The 19,314-nt window shown below is 36.5% G+C and overlaps 1 protein-coding gene across 50 annotated transcripts in view; it reads left to right on the forward strand.

Moving 5' to 3' along the window:
• CCDC7 (coiled-coil domain containing 7) overlaps nt 1-19,314 on the forward strand; it is a 434,284-nt gene that overhangs the window by 58,716 nt on the left and 356,254 nt on the right. For all 50 annotated transcript variants that reach the window (XM_054436378.1, XM_054436376.1, XM_054436382.1 and 47 more), the window contains 2 exons: nt 10,060-10,090; nt 10,527-10,616. In XM_054436378.1, coding sequence (XP_054292353.1) covers nt 10,060-10,090; nt 10,527-10,616 — 121 coding nt within the window. The remainder of the gene's footprint in view (nt 1-10,059; nt 10,091-10,526; nt 10,617-19,314) is intronic.

A 19,314-nucleotide genomic window follows, 5' to 3' on the forward strand; every position in this document is an offset into this window, starting at 1 on the left:
TGCTGTTGGGTGGAATGTTTTGTATATGTCAATTAGGTGCATTTGGCCTAAAGTATCGTTCAAGTCCAATGTTTCCGTATTCATTTGTTGTCTGGATGAACTGTCTATTGTTGTAAATGAGGCATTACTGTAAATAGGCTATTATTAATATTGCTGTCTGTCTCTCAATTCAGATCTATTAATAGTTGCTGTATGTATTCAGGTAGTCTTATCTCGATGCATATTATTTAAAATTGTTATAACCTCTTGATGGATTGACCCCTTTATAATTATATAACGACCTTCTTTGTCTCATGAGGCAGCTAATAACTTAAAATCTCTCTTATCTTATATAAGTATAGCCACTCGTGCCTTCTTTTGGTTCTGATTTGCATGGCATATCTTTTTCCATCTCTTCACTTTTAGCTTTTGTGTGTTCCAGGCTGGAGTGCAGTGGTGCGATCTCGGGTCACTGCAACTTCTGCCTCCTGGGTTCAAGTGATTCTCCTGCGTCAACCTCCCAAGTAGCTGGGACTACAGGTGTGCGCCACCACACCCAGCTAATTTTTGTATTTTTAGTAGAGATGGGGTTTCACCATGTTGGCCAGGATGGTCTCGATCTCTTGACCTTGTGATCTGCCCACCATGGCCTCCCAAAGTGCTGGGATTACAGGCATGAGCCACTGTGCCTGGCCTGTGTGTTCTTAAAGTTTATGTGAGTCTCTTGTGGGCAGCATGTAGTTGGGTTCTTAAAAAAAAATCCATTCAGCCACTTGACATGTTTTTGTTGGAGATTTAATCAATTTACACTTAAATATACATTCAAAGTAATTATTTATATGTAAGGACTTACTATTACCATTTTGTTTTTTGAATTGAATTCTCACTCTGTTGCCCAGGCTGGAGTGCAGTGGTGCAATCTTGGCTTACTGCAGCCTCTGCCTCCTGGGTTCAAGCAGTTCTCCTGCCTTAGACTCCTGAGTAGCTGGAATTACAGGCACCTGCCACTACACCTGGCTGATTTTTGTATTTTTAGTAGAGATGCAGTTTCTCCATGTTGACCAGGCTGGTCTTGAACTCCTGACCTCAGGTGATCCACCACCTTGGCCTCCCAAAGTGCTGTGATTACAGGCATGAGCCACTGTGCGTGGCTCACTGTTACCATTTTGAAGGACAGTAATCATATGATCATTTCAATAGATGCAGAAACAGCATTTCGCAGCATTCAAAATCTTTTCATAGTAAAAACTTACAACAAATTAGGTATACAAGGAATTTTCCCCACATAAAAAGGCCATATTAGCCTACAGCTAACATTACACTCAGTGGTGCAAAGTTGAAGACTTTTTCTCTAATAACAGGAAAAAGACAAGGATGCCTACTCTTACCAATTCATTCAATGTAGTACCAGAAGTCCAATGTAGTAGCCAAGCAATTAGTCAAGAAAAAGAAATTAAAGGTATCCAAATCAGAATAGAAGAAGTAAAATCATGTGTTTATAGATGACATGAGTTCATATATAGAAAACCCTAAGGATGCCTCCCCCACCCCCATCAAATATAGAATGGTGCCACTCCCAAAACTCTTAGAACTAATAAATGAATTCAGTAAAGTTGCAGGTTACAAAATCAGCATCCCTAAATCAGTTGTGTTGCTACACACTAACAATAACTGTGAAGAAGAAAACATTTAGAGTAGCATGAAAAGAAATGAAATATTTAAGAATAAATTTAACCAAGGAAGTAAAAGATATGCACACAGAAAACTATAAAACACATGAGATATATTGAAGAAGACACAAAAAAATGGGACAATATCGTATGTTCATGGATTAGAAGTGTTAATACTGTTGTAAATAAGTCCATGTACCCAAAGTGATCTACAGATTCTGTGTGAATCCTAGGAAAATACCAATGACATTTTTCACAGACATAAAACAAATCCTAAAATTCATATGCAATTTCAAAAGGCCTTGAATAGCCAAAGCAAATTTTAGCAAGAGTAGTAAGGCTGGAAGCACATTACTTTCTTATTTTTTTTTTTGAGATGGAGTCTCACTCTGTCGCCCAGGCTGGAATGCAGTGGCACCATCTCAGCTCACTGCAACCTCCTCCTCCCAGGTTCAAGCAATCAAGCAATTCTCCTGCTTCAGCCTCCCAAGTAGCTGGGATTACAAGCGCCCGCCACCATGCATGGCTAATTTTTTGGTATTTTTAGTAGAGACGGGGTTTTACCATGTTGGCCAGGCTGGTTTTGAACTGTTGACCTCAAGTTATCTTCCCGCCTTGGCCTCCCAAAGTGCTAGGATTACAGGCGTGAGCCACTGCGCCTGGCTGCTTTTTTTTTTTTTTTGAAATGGAGTCTCGTTCTGTCACCCAGGCTGGAGTGCAGTGGCGTGATCTCAGCTCACTGCAACCTCTGCCTCCTGGGTTTGAGTGATTCTCCTGCCTCAGCCTCCTGAGTAGCCTCCGATGATCCACCTGCCTCAACCTCCCAAAGTGTTGGGATTACAGGCCTGAGCCACGGCGCCTGGCCCTTACTTTCTGATTTCAAATTATGTTTTAAAGTTACAGTAATTAATACAGTATGGTACTGGCCTAAAATCAGACATATAGACCCATGAAACAGATTAGCAAGCGCAGAAACAAACCCAAGCATATGGACAAGTGATCTTCAACAGTAGTGTCAGAAATAAACAATGGGGAAAGGATAGTATCTTCAACAAATGATACTGGGAAAAGTGGATCTCTATATGCAAAAGAATGATATTGGAGTTTCATGCCATGCATAAAAATCAATTCAAAATGCATTAAAAACTTACCTGTATGACCTGAAACCGTAAAACTCCTCGATGAAAACATAGGAAATAAGCTCCATGACATTGGTCTGGGCAATGATTTTTTTGGATATTACACCAAAAAAAAAAAAAACAGGAAAAAAAGCAAGAATAAACAACTGAGATTACATCAAACTTAAAAGTCCTGCCTAAAAAAGGAAATAATAAAATGAAATGGAAAACTATGGAATGGGAGAAAATATTTTCAAACTATACATCTGATAATGGGTTAATATAAAAAATATACAAGGGACTCATACAACTGAATTGAAGATAAAAAGTAATTAAAGGACTTGACTAGATATTTTTCCAAAGAAGACATACAAATATACATGGGTATAGGAAAAGGTACTTTATATCACCAATCATCAGAGAAATGTAAATCAAAATCACAATGAAATAATACGTCATACTTGTTAGGTTGGCTGTTATTAAGAAAAAATGGTAACAATTATTGGCAAGGATTTGGAGAAAAGGGAACCCTTCAACACTACTGGTGGGAATGTAAATTGGTAGAGCCATTATGGAAAACAGTATGTAAGTGCATAAAAATTTAAAATAGAACTACCATATGACCCATAAATGCCACTTCTGGGTATATATCCAAAGGAACTTAAATCAATATGTCAGGGGGATATCTGCACTCCCATGTTCATTGCAGTAGCCAAAATATGGAAACAACTTAAGTATCCATAATGGATGAATGGATATAATGTGCCTATGCATACAACAGAATATTATTCACCCTTAAGAAATTAGAAAATCCTTCCATTTGTGACAACATGGATGGACCTGGAAGGCATTATGTTAGGTGAAAGAATCCAGGCACAGAAAACAAGATAATTTAGGAGCTGAAAAGGTGTAGGCTAAAATGCACAGAGTTTCAGTTTTCCAAGATAAATAAGCTTTGTAGATCTATTATACAGCAGAATTCCCATAGTGAACAATACTGCATTGTATACTTAAAATTTTCTAAGAGGGTAGGTGTTCTGTTAATTTTTCTTAATAGCAACAGCATCAGCAGAAACCATGACAAACAATTGTGGTATTAATGAGGACAGAAGGAAACATTTGGAGATGAGGATCTCTTTGTGGCCTTGATGTTGATGATAATTTCATGGGTATATTCATATCCCCAATTCATTGGGATAGATACAATAATAATGTATAGCTTTTTATACACAAATTACATACCAATAAAGTGATTTAAAAGTATAGGATAAAATATAGAAACTAGGATTTTATTAACTTATTATGCATAAATTTATATAGTAGCAGGATAGGACAATCATGTTGGTCTTTGGGGGAGCTAATAGACATATTCTTCAGGATCTTGTCAGTGCATTGTCTAGCTGTTCACCTGTGCATAATGAGAAATAAATAAACAGGCATAGATCTAGAGGGCCTTGAAATTCTTTTGTAATTGTGGGACAAATTGAGATCTCAATTAGATATTGATTTGTAGGATGGTTTGTGAAGATATGATTCCTTTTTGGTGAACAGAATGCTTAGAACTAGTGTTCAGTCTTAGAGATGAAGTTGTTAAGTTGGATAAGAACAACATACATTACCTGAATCATGTGGTCTGGACAGGAAAGCAGTCCTGTTAAGAATTCCATCATGACATTTTTCTAGGGAGGCATAGATGTTACAAGTGAAGGTAATAGGCTGTTTTGCCTTTCAAAGTGTCTTTAGCCCAAGTGCATGCATCACAAGTAGTTACCTTATGTCAGAATTGGAATCATAATAATCCTAACATGGCAAATTCACATTCGTGAATGAATTTCAGTGATTAGCTAGGGCATAGGCAAGGCAAAGGCATCTATGTGGTTAAAAAGTAATGACAGATTCTGAATTCACATCATTTAAAAAAGTAACATTGATTACAGACCTAAATGTAAGAAAATAAAACCATAAAAAGGGAGGGAATTCAACTCTCAAAACTAAAAACACCTCGTTCAAAATTGAAGCAAAGTTACAAGGTAAGCAATAGACTGGGAGAAAAGATTTGTGCACATACAGTAGAAAAAGGAGTACTAATACGAATCTATAACTCCCTAAAAACACATAAGAAAAATAGGCAAAGTATATAAAGAGGAGGTAACTAAGGAAAAGACAAAAAAATTGGCCAATAAACATTTTAAGAGATGCTCAATCTCACTATGATCAGGGAAGATATAAGACAAAGCCATGACTTTTTTGTCTACAAAATTTAGAAGTTTTCTAGTATCAACTATTGGCAGAGAGGTAGTGGAATGAATACTCTTACCATGCTAGTATAATAGAAATTTCCCCCTTTCGAGGACAATTTAGCACAGTTTAGTAATAACAAAAGTGTATACCATGTTATATAGCAAATCTCTTTTTATCTGCCCTCGAGAAAGGAGTACAATGTGCTCAAGAAAGCATATAAAAGGATTTTTTTTGCATCAGTGTGATGGTAGCAAAACTAGAAAGAACCTGTTTTTGTTAGTAGGAGTATGGCTCAATAATCTATGGTAAATGGATGATAAGGGAATACTATGAATAACTATATGAACACAAATTAGATAACCTAGATGAAATATATCTCTAGAAAGACCCAAACTAAACTGTATCAAGAAGAACAAGAACATGTGACTGAACTTATAAGTAGTGAAAATATTTAATTAGTAATTAACATATTCCCACCAAGAAATGCTTAGGCCAGATGACTTCACTTTTTAATCCTGTCAAATATTTAAAGAAGAGTTAATACCAGTCCTGTACAAACTCTTCCAAAAAATAAAAGAGTTCACACTTCTCAATTCATTCTATGAGATTAGTGTTACTCTGATACCAAAATTAGACAATCACAAGAACATAAATATGATATTTATTTTAAGAAGATAAATATGTGTTATGAATATGAACACGAAAATCCTTACCAAAATACTAGCAAACTGAATCCAACAGTATATAAAAAAGATTATATATGATGAACATGTGAGATTTATTTTAGGAATGCAAGGTTGATTTAAAATGCAGGTATCAATTTACATAATGTGTAATATTTATTAAATAAAGGAGAAAAAAATCACATCAGTTCGCTAGATTCAGTAAATGCACTTGACAAAATTCAACATCTTTTTATGATACAAAATTCCACAAACCAGGAATAGAAGGAAACTTCCTTAACCTGATGAAGGCCATTTACAAACCCCATAGTCAACATCATACTCAGTGGTGAGAATGAATAATTTCTCCCTATGATCAGGAACAAGACAAGGCATTCACTTCTATTCATCATTATAGTGGAGGTTCTAGCAAGGGCAATTATGGAAGAAAAGGAAATAAAAGTGTCTGCATTGGTGAGGAAGAAGTAAAACCACTTCTATTTGCAAATGACATGATTTTAGATATAAAAACATCCTGAGTTCTGCTAAAACCTATTGGAAATAATAAATGAATTCATCAAGGCTGCAATATACACAATCAATAAACAAAAACAAGTTGTGTTTCTATACACTAGCTGTTATGGGTTGAATTGTATCCCCTCAAAAGATATGTTGAAGTTCTCACCCCCTACTACCTCAGGGTGACCTTATTTGGAAACAGGGTTATTGCCGATATTATTAGTTGAGATGAGGTCATACTGGAGTAGGATGGGCCCTTAATCCAACGTGACTAATGTCCTTATAGGAATTGGAGAATACAGATAAACATGGAGGAAAGACTGCTAATGTAAAGATAGAGGCAGAGATTGGATTTATTCTGCCACAATCCAAAGAATGCCAGGGACTAACAGTGGCTAGAATAGGCATGGTAGTTTCCTTCCCTAGATATTTCAGAGGGAGCATAGCTGTGCCAACACTTTAATTTTGGATTTCAAGTCACCAGGCTGTGAGAAAATAAATTCTTGTTGTCTTAAATCACCCATATGTGGTCCTTTATTACTACAGCCCTAGGAAACGAATACACTATGAACATTTCGAAAGTGAAATAAAGAAAACAATTCCATTTATAATAGCACCAAAGAGATCATACCTGAATTTAAAAGAAATGCAAGACTTGGGCACTGAAACTACAAATCATTGAAAGAACTTAAAGAACACCTACAGAAATGGATAGATATCTCATCTTCATAGACTGTTAAACTTAATATTTTTTATTTTCTTTTTAAGAGACAGGGTCTCACTCTGTCACTCAGGCTGGTGCGCAGTGATGCAATCATAGCTCACTTCAGCTGCTAACTCCTAGGCCCAAGGCATCTTCCTACCTCAGCCTTCTAAGCAGCTAGGACTACAGGCATGTACCACCATGCCTGGCAATTAAAAAATTTTTTTTTGTAGGGACAGGGTCTTGCTGTGTTGCCTAGGCTCGTCTTGAACTCCAGGCTTCAAGTGATCCTCCTGCCTTGGCCTCCCAAAGTTCTGTGATTACAGGTGTGAGCCACCACACCTGGCTTTAATAATCTTAAGGTAGCAATACTTCCCAAATTGTCCTGCAGATTCAATGTAATTACTTTCAAAATTCAAGCTGACATTTTTAAAAAACTGACAAGCTGATTCTAAACCTCATTTGGAAGTGCAAGGAATCTAGAATAGCCAAAGCAATCTTAAGAACAAAGTTAGAAGACTCATACTTAACTGATTTTAAAACTTAATACAAAGCTACAGTAACCAAGGCGAAGTGTTACTGGCATAAGCCTAGACATATAGAGCAATGGAATAGAATTGAAAGTCCACAAATAAACCCTTACATTTATGAACAATTGATTTTCAAGGTAAGATGATTCAATGGGGGAAAGAAAAGTCTTTTAATAAATGGTACTTGGGCTACTGGTTATCCCCATGCAAAAGAACGAGGCTGGATTACTTATTTTTATTTTTTTATTTTTATTTTTTTTTGAGGTGGAGTCACTCTCTGTCGCCCAGGCTGGAGTGCAGTGGCACGATCTCGGCTCACTGCAAGCTCTGCCTCCCGGGTTCACGCCATTCTTCTGCCTCAGCCTTCCGAGTAGCTGGGACTACAGGTGCCTGCCACCACGCCCGGCTAATTTTTTTTTTTTTTTTTTTGTATTTTTTTGTAGAGGCGGGGTTTCACTGTGTTAGCCAGGATGGTCTCAATCTCCTGACCTCATGATCCACCCGCCTCGCCTCCCAAAGTGCTGGGATTACAGGTGTGAGCCACCGTGCCCGGCCTTGGATTACTTATTTTTGCCATGCACTAAAGTCAAAATTATCAAAGGCCTAAATTTAAGAGCTAAAACTATAGGCATTTTAGAAGAAACATAGGAGTAAATCTTTGTGACATTGGGTTAGGCAGTGGTTTCTTAGATATGACATCAGAAGTACAATCAACAAAAGAAAAAGTTAGATCAACTTTATCCAAATTAAAAACTCTTATGCTGCAAATGATACTATCAAAAACATGAAAAAAACCACTCATAGAATGTGAAAAATATTCACAAATCATATATCTGCTAAAGTACTTAGTAGAATATATAAAGAACTCTTATACCTCAATAATAAAAAGATAAATAATTCAATTAAAAATAGGCAAAGGATCTGAATAGATATTTCCCCAAAGAAGATATAGAAATGCCCAATAAGAACATGAAAAGATACTTAACATTATTAGTTACTAGATTTTTTTTGTTTTTTTTTTGAGACAGAGTCGCGCTCTGTTGTCCAGGCTGGAGTGCAGTGACATGATCTCAGCTCACTGCAACCTCCACCTCCTGGGTTCAAGCAATTCTTGTGCCTCAGCCTCCCAAGTTGCTGGGACTACAGGCACCTGCCACCACTCCTGGCTAATTTTTGTATTTTTCGTAGTGGTGGGGTTTCACCATGTTGGCCAGGCTGGTCTCAAACTCCTGACCTCAGTTGATCTTCCCTCCTCGGCCTCCCAAAGTGCTGGGATTACATGCATGAGCCACTGGGCCTGGCTGTCACTAGTTTTAATTGCAAATCAAAACTACAATGAGATACCACTTTACACCCACTAGGATGGCTATATTCAAATAGACAAGGCAATGATTTGTTGGCAAGTATGTAGAGAGATTGGGAACCTCATAATTGGAATTTAAATTATGTATCTGCTTTGGAAAACAGTTTGCCGGTTCCTCAAAATGTTAAATACAGAGTCTGCATATGATTTAGAAATTCTGTTTCTAGGTTTATACATGAGATAAATGAAAACACATGTTCACACAAAAGCTTGTACATAAATGTTCATAATAGCATTATTCATAATGGCAGAAAAGTGGAAACAAACAAAATGTCCTTAAAGCGATGGATAAATAAAATGTAGGACATCCATATAATGGAATGTTATTTGGCAGTAACATAGATAAACATAGATTATTTGTTGAAAATAATCTATGGTCTATCCATACTGTGGAACAATGTCACCAAACTGTGTCAGCAAACTGTGGAACAATGTCAAACCTAACCTGAAACTTAGTTTTGTGAATAAAGTTTAATTGGAATACAGTCATACGCATTGAAGAATAGTGACAGAGACCATCAGGCTTGCAGAATCTAAAATACTATTTAGTTCTTTACAACTCCTGCTATGGAATAATCATTAGCGCTGAAAAAAACTGAGAAAGATCTACGTTTATGGACATGAAGAAATCTCAGACATTAAGTGTAAAAGTAAGTTGAGAACAATATATACAGTGATGTCATTTATGTGAAAAAGAAAACTGAAATCCAACCCACTAATAAAAATTACAGAATGGAAAAGTTACATGCAGTATTGTGTAAATGCCTAGAACAAGTCCTGGAAAGGTAACAGTGATCCAATAATATTTCTAGGGAGAGTATTAAATTTTCGAAGTGCTAATCAGAGTGTCCATTAAACTTCATTTGTATTAAAATCTTTACAAAGAAAATGTGTGTGTTAGGTGGGAATTGAACAATGAGAACACATGGACACAGGAAGGGGAACATCACACACCGGGGACTGTTGTGGGGTGGGGGGAGGGAGGAGGGATAGCATTAGGAGATATACCTAATGCTAAATGATGAGTTAATGGGTGCAGCACACCAACATGGCACATGTATACATATGTAACAAACCTGCACGTTGTGCACATGTACCCTAAAACTTAAAGTATAATAATAATAATAATAATAAAAAGTGGGATGCAAGGGAGGGCAGAATAAAACAGCAGCAACTGATTACTGAATACCAAAAGAAAAAAAAAGAAAATGTGTTTCATAAATGAAAATATAAATGTACAATTATAAACATACTTTTTTCGGTTTATTTTTCAGCGCTGTAAATGATCAAGTTTTGTTAGATGCTGTAAGTATAGTACTCTCAATTTGAAATTACACTTTGTCCTTGAGTTCTTAACAGATTCTAGAAATTGTCAGGATACATAATCCTGTATAAAGATCCAATCCTTACTTAGTTTATTTAAGAGATTTGTATGCATATGTGAACTGGAAAGCCTTGTCTATTTTGTTCATTTTACTCTCATTATCACTCAGAAACACTTCACTTCTGAAATACTAAACTATAATATCCTACAGTCATCTGAATAGTTCCAGTCCTTGACACTTGTAGATCTTTTATGTCTTTCAGCTCCAATTATTGTCTCACTCTACAGACTGATATCAATGTTTCATTCTTGTCATGAGTTAATGAAGACTTTCTTACCTTAATAATTAAATATCTGAATAACCTTTCTACATTGAGAGTTTTACTCTTCATTATTACTAAAATTATTTGTTTTTAGGAATACAAACAGATGCAACGTGATTTTCAGTTGTTATCAGAAGAGAAGTTGGTGCTGGAAAATGAACTACAAAAGTTGAAGGACAAAGAGGTTGGAAAAATTTTAGTGTTTGAAAATGGCATACACCTAACAAGCCTTATTATGTTAGGATAGAAATCAAAGAGATATTTAAATGTTATATAACATGTTTTTAATATTAATAATTTGTAGCAGCTATGCCTTAAAAAATAAAATTATGCCATATCCTAAATTATCATATTAGGCGTCAAAACCAAAAGGATGCCATGAAAAAACATAAAATTTAAACATCTGAAAAGACATTTCTAGGCCAAATATTTAACTTTATTAAACTAACAGTAAATTAGTTTTCAAATATATTGTAAATACATTTTGTGGTATTTTCTACAATTATGTAATGTGTGTGTCCCAGTTCATTATACCAAATAGCGTAAATAGAAATAGAAATGCAAGGATAAAGGAAAATTTGTTTCCTCTTGTATTTTATTATTCTCTTTGCCATTGTTAGAGAGCTTACAAATTCAAACTACAGACAATAAAGTCAAATACATTAGAAGTGAACTTTTATTAACCACTTAAGAAATTAAAATATACGTTGAGGAAAAATACTAAATTCAATAATGTTGGTTGCTTGATATTTCTTCCTTAATAGGGGAGGAAGCAGAAATCATACAGGAGATTTGCTGTTTGATCAGTTAGAGAAGGAGTAGTCTTACACAGGTGTCAAATATAAGATCAGGGCTGTCATATATGTTCAGTTTAGGAATAGTTTTCCTTTAGGTATCATGCCAAATAGGAACAGAACATTGGTACAAAAAAACTAAAAATAGTAAATTGTCATGTTGAAGAACTGAGTAGTCTGACCAAGTGTGAGAATTTTGCAGCATCCTAATCACACACTGTTAGAGCCACATTGAAAAAATGCTGGAGCTTCTTAGATGACTTGAGGATGTTGCAGCAGTTTCTGGTTTTGCTTCCTTGTGTTGTTTCTTTAGGTGTTTTGTCTCTAATTCTGCTCTAGAGAGCAATGGTTTTTGCACGAACTTCAATATATGATCTAGGATACAACAAGGTTTTCTTGTTTAATGCATAGAAACTTTGGTGCTCATTTGGTAGGTTATACTCTTACCCATTCTTTAAAACATTAAAATTTTTTTTTTAATTTTTGTGGGTACATAGTAGGTGTATATATTTATGGGGTACATGAGATATTTTGGTACAGGCATACAATGTGTAATAATCATATCATGGAAAATTTGGTATCCATCTCCTTAAGCACTTATACTTTGTGTTGCAAAAATCCAATTATACTTTTTTAGTTATTCTTAAATGTACAATTAAATCACTATTGACTATAGTCCCCCTGTTGTGCTATCAGTACCCGTTAACCATCCCCACCTCCTGCTCACACTCCAAGCCTCTGGTAACCATCCTTCTATTCTCTATCTCCATGAGTTCAATTGTTTTGATTTTTAGCCCCCACAGATAAGTGAAAACATGCAATGTTTGTCTTTCTATGCCTGGCCTATTTCATTTAACATAATTACTTCCAGTTCCATCTATGTTGTTGCAAATGACACAATCTCCTTTTTTATGACTAAATAGTACTCCATTGTGTATGAGTATTACATTTTCTTTTTCCAGTCATATGTTGATGGACACAGAGGTTGCTTCCAAATCTTGGCTACTGAAGACAGACCTGCAACTAACATGGGAGTGCAGATATCTCTTTGATATACTGATTTCCTATTTTTGGGGTATATACATATCAATAGGATTGCTGGATTGTATGGTAGCTCTATTTTTAGTTTTTTGAGCAACCTCCAAACTGTTTTCCATAGTGGTTTTACTAATTCACATTCTCACCAACAGTGTATGAGGGTTCCCTTTTCTCCACATCATCCCCAGCATTTGTTATTGCCTGGCTTTTGGATAAAAGTCATTTTAACTGGGGCAAGATGATATTTCATTGTAGTTTTGATTTGCATTTCTCAGATGATCAGTGATGTTGAGGACCTTTTTATATGCCTGTTTGCCATTTGTATGTCTTGTTTTGAGAAATGTCTATTCGAATCTTACCCATTTTTAAATTGGATTATTAGATTTTTTTCCTATGGAGTTGTTTGAGCTCCTTATATATTCTGATTGTTAATCCCTCATCAGATGGGTAGTTTGGAAATATTTTTTCTCATTTTGTGGGTTGTCTCTTCATTTTGTAGATTGTTTTCTTTGCTGTGCAGAAGCTTTTTAACTTGATGTTATCCTATGGGTCCATTTATTTTTTGATTACCTGTACTTGTGGAGTATTACTCAAGAAATTTTTGCACAGACCAATATGCTAGAGAGTTTCTCCAATGTTTTCTTGGAATATTGTCATAGTTTAAGGTCATAGATTTAAGTCTTTAATCCATTTTGATATGATTTTTGTGTAAGGTGAGAGAGGGTTCAAGATTCATTCATCTGCATATAGATATCCAGTTTCCCAGCAACATTTATTGAAGAGACTGTCTTTTCCGCCACTGTATGTTCTTGGCACCTTTCTTGAAAATGAGTTCACTGTAGGTGTGTGGAATTTTTTCTGGGTTCTCTTCTGTTCCATTGGTTTATGTGTCGGCTTTTTTGCAACTACCATGCTGTTTTGTTTACTGTAGCTCTGTAGTATAATTTAAAGTCAAATAATATAATTTCTCCAGTTTTATTTCTTTTGTTCAGGATAGCTTTGGCTATTCTGGGGCTTTTGCAATTTTATATAAATATTAGGATTTGTTTTATATTTCTGTGAATAATATCATTGATATTTTGACAGGGATTACACTGAATCTGTACATTGCTTTGGTTACTATGGACATTTTAACAATATTGATTCTTCCATCTATGAACATGGAATATCTCTCCATTTCAATTTCTTTCATCAGTGTTTTATAGTTATCGTTGTAGAGATCTTTCACTTCTTTGGTTAATACGTAGGTGTTTAATTTGTGGCTATTGTAAATGGGATTACTTGTTTGATTTCTTTTTCAGATTATTCACTGTTGGTATATAGAAATGTTACTGATTTTTGTATTTTGATTTGTATCCTGTAACTTTACTGAATTTATCAGTTCTAAGAGTTTTTTTTTTTTTTTTTGGCCAGTCTTTAGATTTTTCCAAATATAAGATCATACCATACCATCTGCAAACAAGGATAATTTGACTTGTTCCTTTCCAATTTGGATGCCCTTTATTTCTTTCTCTTATCTGATTGCTCTAGTGAGAACTTCCAGTACTATGCTGAACAACAGTCATGACAATGGGCATTCTTACCATGTTCCAGATCTTAGAGAAAAGGCTTTCAGTTTTTTCCCATTCAGAGTGAAACTGGCTGTGGGTTTGTTATATGTGGCTTTTATTATCATTGAGGTATGTTTCTTCTGTAGCCAGTTTTTAGAGGGTTTTTATCATGAAGGGATGTTGAACTTTATCAAATGCCTTTTCAGCATCAATTGAAATGATCATATGGTTTTTGTCTTTCAGTCTGTTAATATGATGTATCACATTGATTGATTTGCATATTGTGAATCCCACTTGGTCATGATGAATGATCCTTTTAATGTATTGGTGAATGTGTTTTGTTAGTGTTTTGTTGAGAATTCTTGCATCAATAGTCGCCAGAAATAGTGGCATATAGGCCTTTCTTTTGAAGAGCTTTTGTCTAGATTTGGTATCAGGGTAATACTGGTCTTGTAGAATGAGTTTGGAAGTATTCCCTCCTCTCATATTTTTGGGATGGTTTTAATAGGGTTGGTATTATTTCTTTAAATGTTTGGTAAAATTCAGCAGTGAAGCCACTGGGTCCTGGACTTTCCTTACTAGGAGACTTTTTATTACAGCTCTGATCTTGTTACTTTTTGTTGGTCAGTTCAGGTTTTGGATTTTTTCATGTTTCAATTTTGGTAGGTTATATGGGTCTAGAAATTTATTTCTTTTAGATTTTTCAATTCATTGACATATAGTTGCTCATAGTAGCCACTAATGATTCTTTGAATTTCTGTGGTATCAGTTGTAATATCTCCTTTTTCATATCTGATTTTTATTTATTTCAGTCTTTCTCTTCTTTTCATAGTCTGACTAAAGGTTTGTCAATTTTATTTATCTTTTCAAAACACCAACTTTTTGTTTCATTGATCTTTTGTATTGTTTTCTTCATCTGAAATTCATTTATTTCTGCTCTTATCTTTATTTCTTCTACTAATTTTGGGTTTGGTTTGCTGTTACTTTTCTAGTTTTTTTGTCGCTTCATTAGGTTATTTATGTGAAATTTTTCTTCTTTTTTGATGCAGGCACTTGTAGCTATAAAGTTTCCTCTTAGTACTGTTTTTGCTGTATCCCATAGGTTTTGGTATATTGTGTTTTCATTATTATTTCTTTCATGAATTTTTTCAGTTCCCTTCTTAATTTCTTCATTGACTCACTGGTCATTCAGGAGCATATTTTTTAATTTCCATGTGTTTGTATAGTTTCCAAAATTCCTTTTGTTATTGATTTGTAGTTTTAGTTCATTGTTGTCAGGGAAGATGCTTGATAGTATTTCAGTTTTATTTGTATGTTTTAAGACTTGTTTTGTGACCTAACATATGGTATATCCTTGAAAATGATTCATGCACTGCAGAGAAAAATGTGTATTCTGCAACTGTTGGATGAAATGTTCTATAAATATCTGTTAGTTCCATTTGTTCTATAGTACAGATTAAGTTTGATGTTTCGTTGTTGATTTTCTATCTCAGAGATCTTTCCAATGCTAAAAGTAGGGTGTTTGGCTGGGGGCAGTGGCTCACGCCTGTAATCCTAGCACTTTGAGAGGTTGAGGCAGGTAGATTGCCTGAGCTCAGGAGTTCAAAACCAGCCTGGACAACACGGTGAAACCCTGTCTCTACTAAAAAATACAAAAAAATTAGCTGGGCATGGTGGCAGGCACCTGTAGTCCCAGCTACTCGGGAGGCTGACACAGGAGAATTGCTTGAACCTGGGAGGCAGAGGTTGCAGTGAGCCGAGATTGCACTACTGCACACCAGCCTGGGTGACAGAGGAAGACACCATCTCCAAAAAAAAAAAAAAAAAAGGTGGGGTGTTTAAGTCTCCAGCTATTATTGTATTGATATCTATCTTTCTCTTTAGCTCTAATAATATTTGCATTACATATCTGGGTGTTCCAGTGTTGACTGCATATATATTTACAATCATTATATCCTCTTGCTGTATTGACCTCTTTGTCATTATATAATGACCTTTTTTGTCTCTTCTTACAGTTTTTGTGTTGAAATCTATTTTGTCTGGTATAAGTATAGTTACTCCTGCTTTTTTTTTGGTTTCCACTGGCATGGAATATCTTTTTCCATTCCTGTATTTTCTGTCTATGTGTCTCTTTATAGGTAAAGTATGTCTCTTGTAGGCAACAAATTATTGGTTCTTGTTTTTTCTTTAATCCAGCCATCACATATCTTTTGATTAGAAAGTTTAGTCCATTTACATTCAGTGTTATTATTCATAAGTAGGGACTGGCTCCTGCCATTTTTTTAATTTGTTTTCTGGTTGTTTTACAGCCTTATCTTTCTTCCTTCTGTCTTTTTTTTTTTTTAGCGAAGGTGACTTTGTCTGGTGGTTTGCTTTAATTTCTTGCTTTTTATTTTTTGTGTATTCCTTGCATGTTTTTTGATTTGAGGTTACCATGAGGCTTGCAAGTACTATCTTATAACCCACAACTTTAAACTGATGACAACTTAACACTGATTGCATGGACAGAATACACATGGAAAGAAAACTCATAAAAACTCTACACTTTAATTTCATCCACTTGTTTGTTAATTGTTTTCTTTTTGTACTATGTCTTGAAAAAAGCTGGTGTAGTTATTATTTTTGTTTGTTTTATCATTGAGTCTTTTTATTTAAGAGTAGTTTACACACCACAGTTATGGTGTTACATGATTCTGTGTTTTCTTGTGTGCTTACTATTACCAGTGAGTTTTGTACCTTCAGATGATTTCTCATTGCTTGCCAACATCCTTTCCTTTCAGATAAAAGAATTCCCTTTAGCATCTCTTATGGGGCAGGTCTGGTGTTGATAAAATCCCTCAACTTTTGTTTATATGGAAAGGTCTTTATTTCTCTGCAATGCTTAAAGAATATTTTTGCCAGCTATACTATTCTAGGGTAAAAGGTTTTTTCCTTCAGCTCATTAAATATGGCCTGCCACTTTCTCCTGGCCTGTAAGTTTTCCACTGAAAGTCTGCTGCCAGACATATTTGAGGTCTATTGTATGTTATTTGTTTCTTTTCTCTTGCTGCTTTTAGGATCCTTTCCTTATCCTTTATCTTTGGGAGTCTGATTGTTAAGTACCTTGAGGTAGTCTTCTTTGGGTTATATTTTCTTGTTGGTCTATAACCTTGTACTAGAATGTTGATATATTTCTCTAGGTTTGGGAAGTTTTTGATATTATCCCTTTGAATAAACTCTCTACCCCATCTCTTTCTCCTGTTCAAGGCCAGTAACTCTTAAAGTGCCCCCATGAGGCTATTTTCTAGATCTTGTACGTGTGCTTCATTGTGTGTGGTTTTTTTTTCTTTTGTCTCCTCTGTCTGTGTATTTTCAAATGGGGGATGGGGGAGGGATAGCATTGGACAAATACCTAATGTAAATGACGAGTTAATGGGTGCAGCAAATCAACATGGCACATGTGTACATATGTAACAAACCTGCACGTTGTGCACATGTACCCTAGAACTTAAAGCATAATTAAAAAAAAGAAAAGAAAAAAAAACCAAATAGCCTGTCTTTAAGCTCAATAATTCTTTTTTTTGCTTGATCAATTCTGCTATTAAGAGAGTCTGATGCATTCTTCAGCATGTCAATTGCATTTTTCAACTCCAGAATTTCTGCTTGATTCTTTTAAAATATTTTAATCTCTTTGTTAAATTTATCTGGTAGAATTCTGAATTCCTTCTCTGTATTATCTTGAATTTGAGTTTTCTGAAAACAGCTATCTGATTTCTCTTTCTGAAAAGTCATATATCTCTGTTTCTCCAGGATTGGTTCTTGGTGCCTTATTTGGTTCATTTGGTGAGGTTATGTTTTCTTGGATGGTGTTGAAGCTTGTAGATGTTTATAAGGGTCTGGATTTTGAAGAGTTAGGTATTTATTGTAGTCTTCACAGTCTGAGCTTGTTTGTGCCTGTCCTTCTTGTGAAGACTTTTGAAGTATTTGAAGGGACTTGGGCCCCAAGCCCAATAATGCTGTGTTTTTTGCAGACTCTCAGAGGTATCACCTTGATGGTCTTGGGTAAGATCCAGAAGAATTCTCTGGATTACCAGGCAGGAACTTTTCTTCTTTTCCCTTACTTTCTCTCAAAGGAACAGAGTCTCTCTCTCTCTGCTGAGCCATCTGGAACTGGGGGTGTGTTGTGCAAGCACCCCTGTGGTCACCACCGTTGGGACTGCGCCAGGTCAGACTTGAAGCCAGCACAGCACTGGGCCCTTCCCAAGGCCCTTTCCTTCAGGGTGGTGTGTTCCCCCAAGCCCTAAGTGTGTTCAGAGATGCTATCTGGGAGGCAGTGATGAGAGAGAAAAACCTTAGCATTTTACCTGATGTTTTCTGCTATGGCTAAGCGGGAACTCAACCCATGATACAAAGTTCTTCCCACTCTTCCTTTGCCTTTGCATAGGCAGAGAAGCCCCTCCCTGTGGCCACCACCACAACTGGGTCATGAGGGCTTCTGCCTGTACACACCGTTGATGCTGACTTAAAGCTCATAGTCTCTTCCTTCAGCTTGTGGTGAATGCTTCCAGGCCTGGGACTCACCCTTCAGGGCAGTGGGTTCCCCTCTGGCCCAGGTAAGGTCCAGAAATATTGTCCAGAAGTCTCAGCCTGGGCTCAGGGACCCCAAGAGCTTGCTCGTTGTTCTACCCCACTGTGGTTGAGCTGATACCTAGGGTGCAGGACAAAGTCACCTTTATGTTTCCCCCTTATTTTCTCAAACAGAAGGAGTCTTTCACCATAGCCTCTATAGCTTGGAATGTCCTGAGTCACCCTTGAAGCCCCCATGTCTCAGATCCCAGGCCCACAGTGTACTCCGTGCATATGACTGGTGGTTATTCAGGGCCCAGGGCTCTTTAGTCAGCAGGTGATGAGTCCTGCTAGTACTGGGTCCTTCACTTCAAGGCAGCATGCTCCCTTTTGGCCCAGGATGTGATTAGAAATGTCCAGGAGCGAGGGCCTGGAATAGTTGGCCTCATGACTCTCCTTGGTGCCCTATCCTACTGTACCAGAGCTGGTATCCAAGATGCAAGACAAAGTCCTCTTTACTCTTTACTCTCTTCTCCTTAAGCAGGAGGGAGTCACTTTCGTTGCTGAGCTGCATTGCCTGGGGTTGGGGGAAGGGTGGCACAAGCATTCCCTTTGCCATACCAGGTGGTATCTTCGTAGGTCACACGCCACCCAAGTTCACTGGCTTTAAGCCCAACCCTAGCCCTACAAATAGTCTAGAAATTGCAGTCCATGTGTCCTAGACTGCCTTTCAAGTGTACCTGGGACCCCAGAGCCCTTCAGTCCATGATATTGAGGATTGCCAAGAAACTCAAGCTTGGCCACTAGTATGGTCAGTTCCCCTCTGGCAAGGGCTGGTGCAAATGCTCCCTCCATGTGTGGGTGCTGGCTGAGCCCACCATGGCTTTATTCTCTGCTGTGACAGGGCAGCGCTGGGTTCATTGTAAAGTCCCCCCACTGTTGTGCTCTCCCTCCC

The sequence above is a fragment of the Pongo pygmaeus genome, chromosome 8 (assembly GCF_028885625.2).
Source record: "Pongo pygmaeus isolate AG05252 chromosome 8, NHGRI_mPonPyg2-v2.0_pri, whole genome shotgun sequence".
In the NCBI taxonomy this organism is placed as follows: Eukaryota; Metazoa; Chordata; class Mammalia; order Primates; family Hominidae; genus Pongo; species Pongo pygmaeus.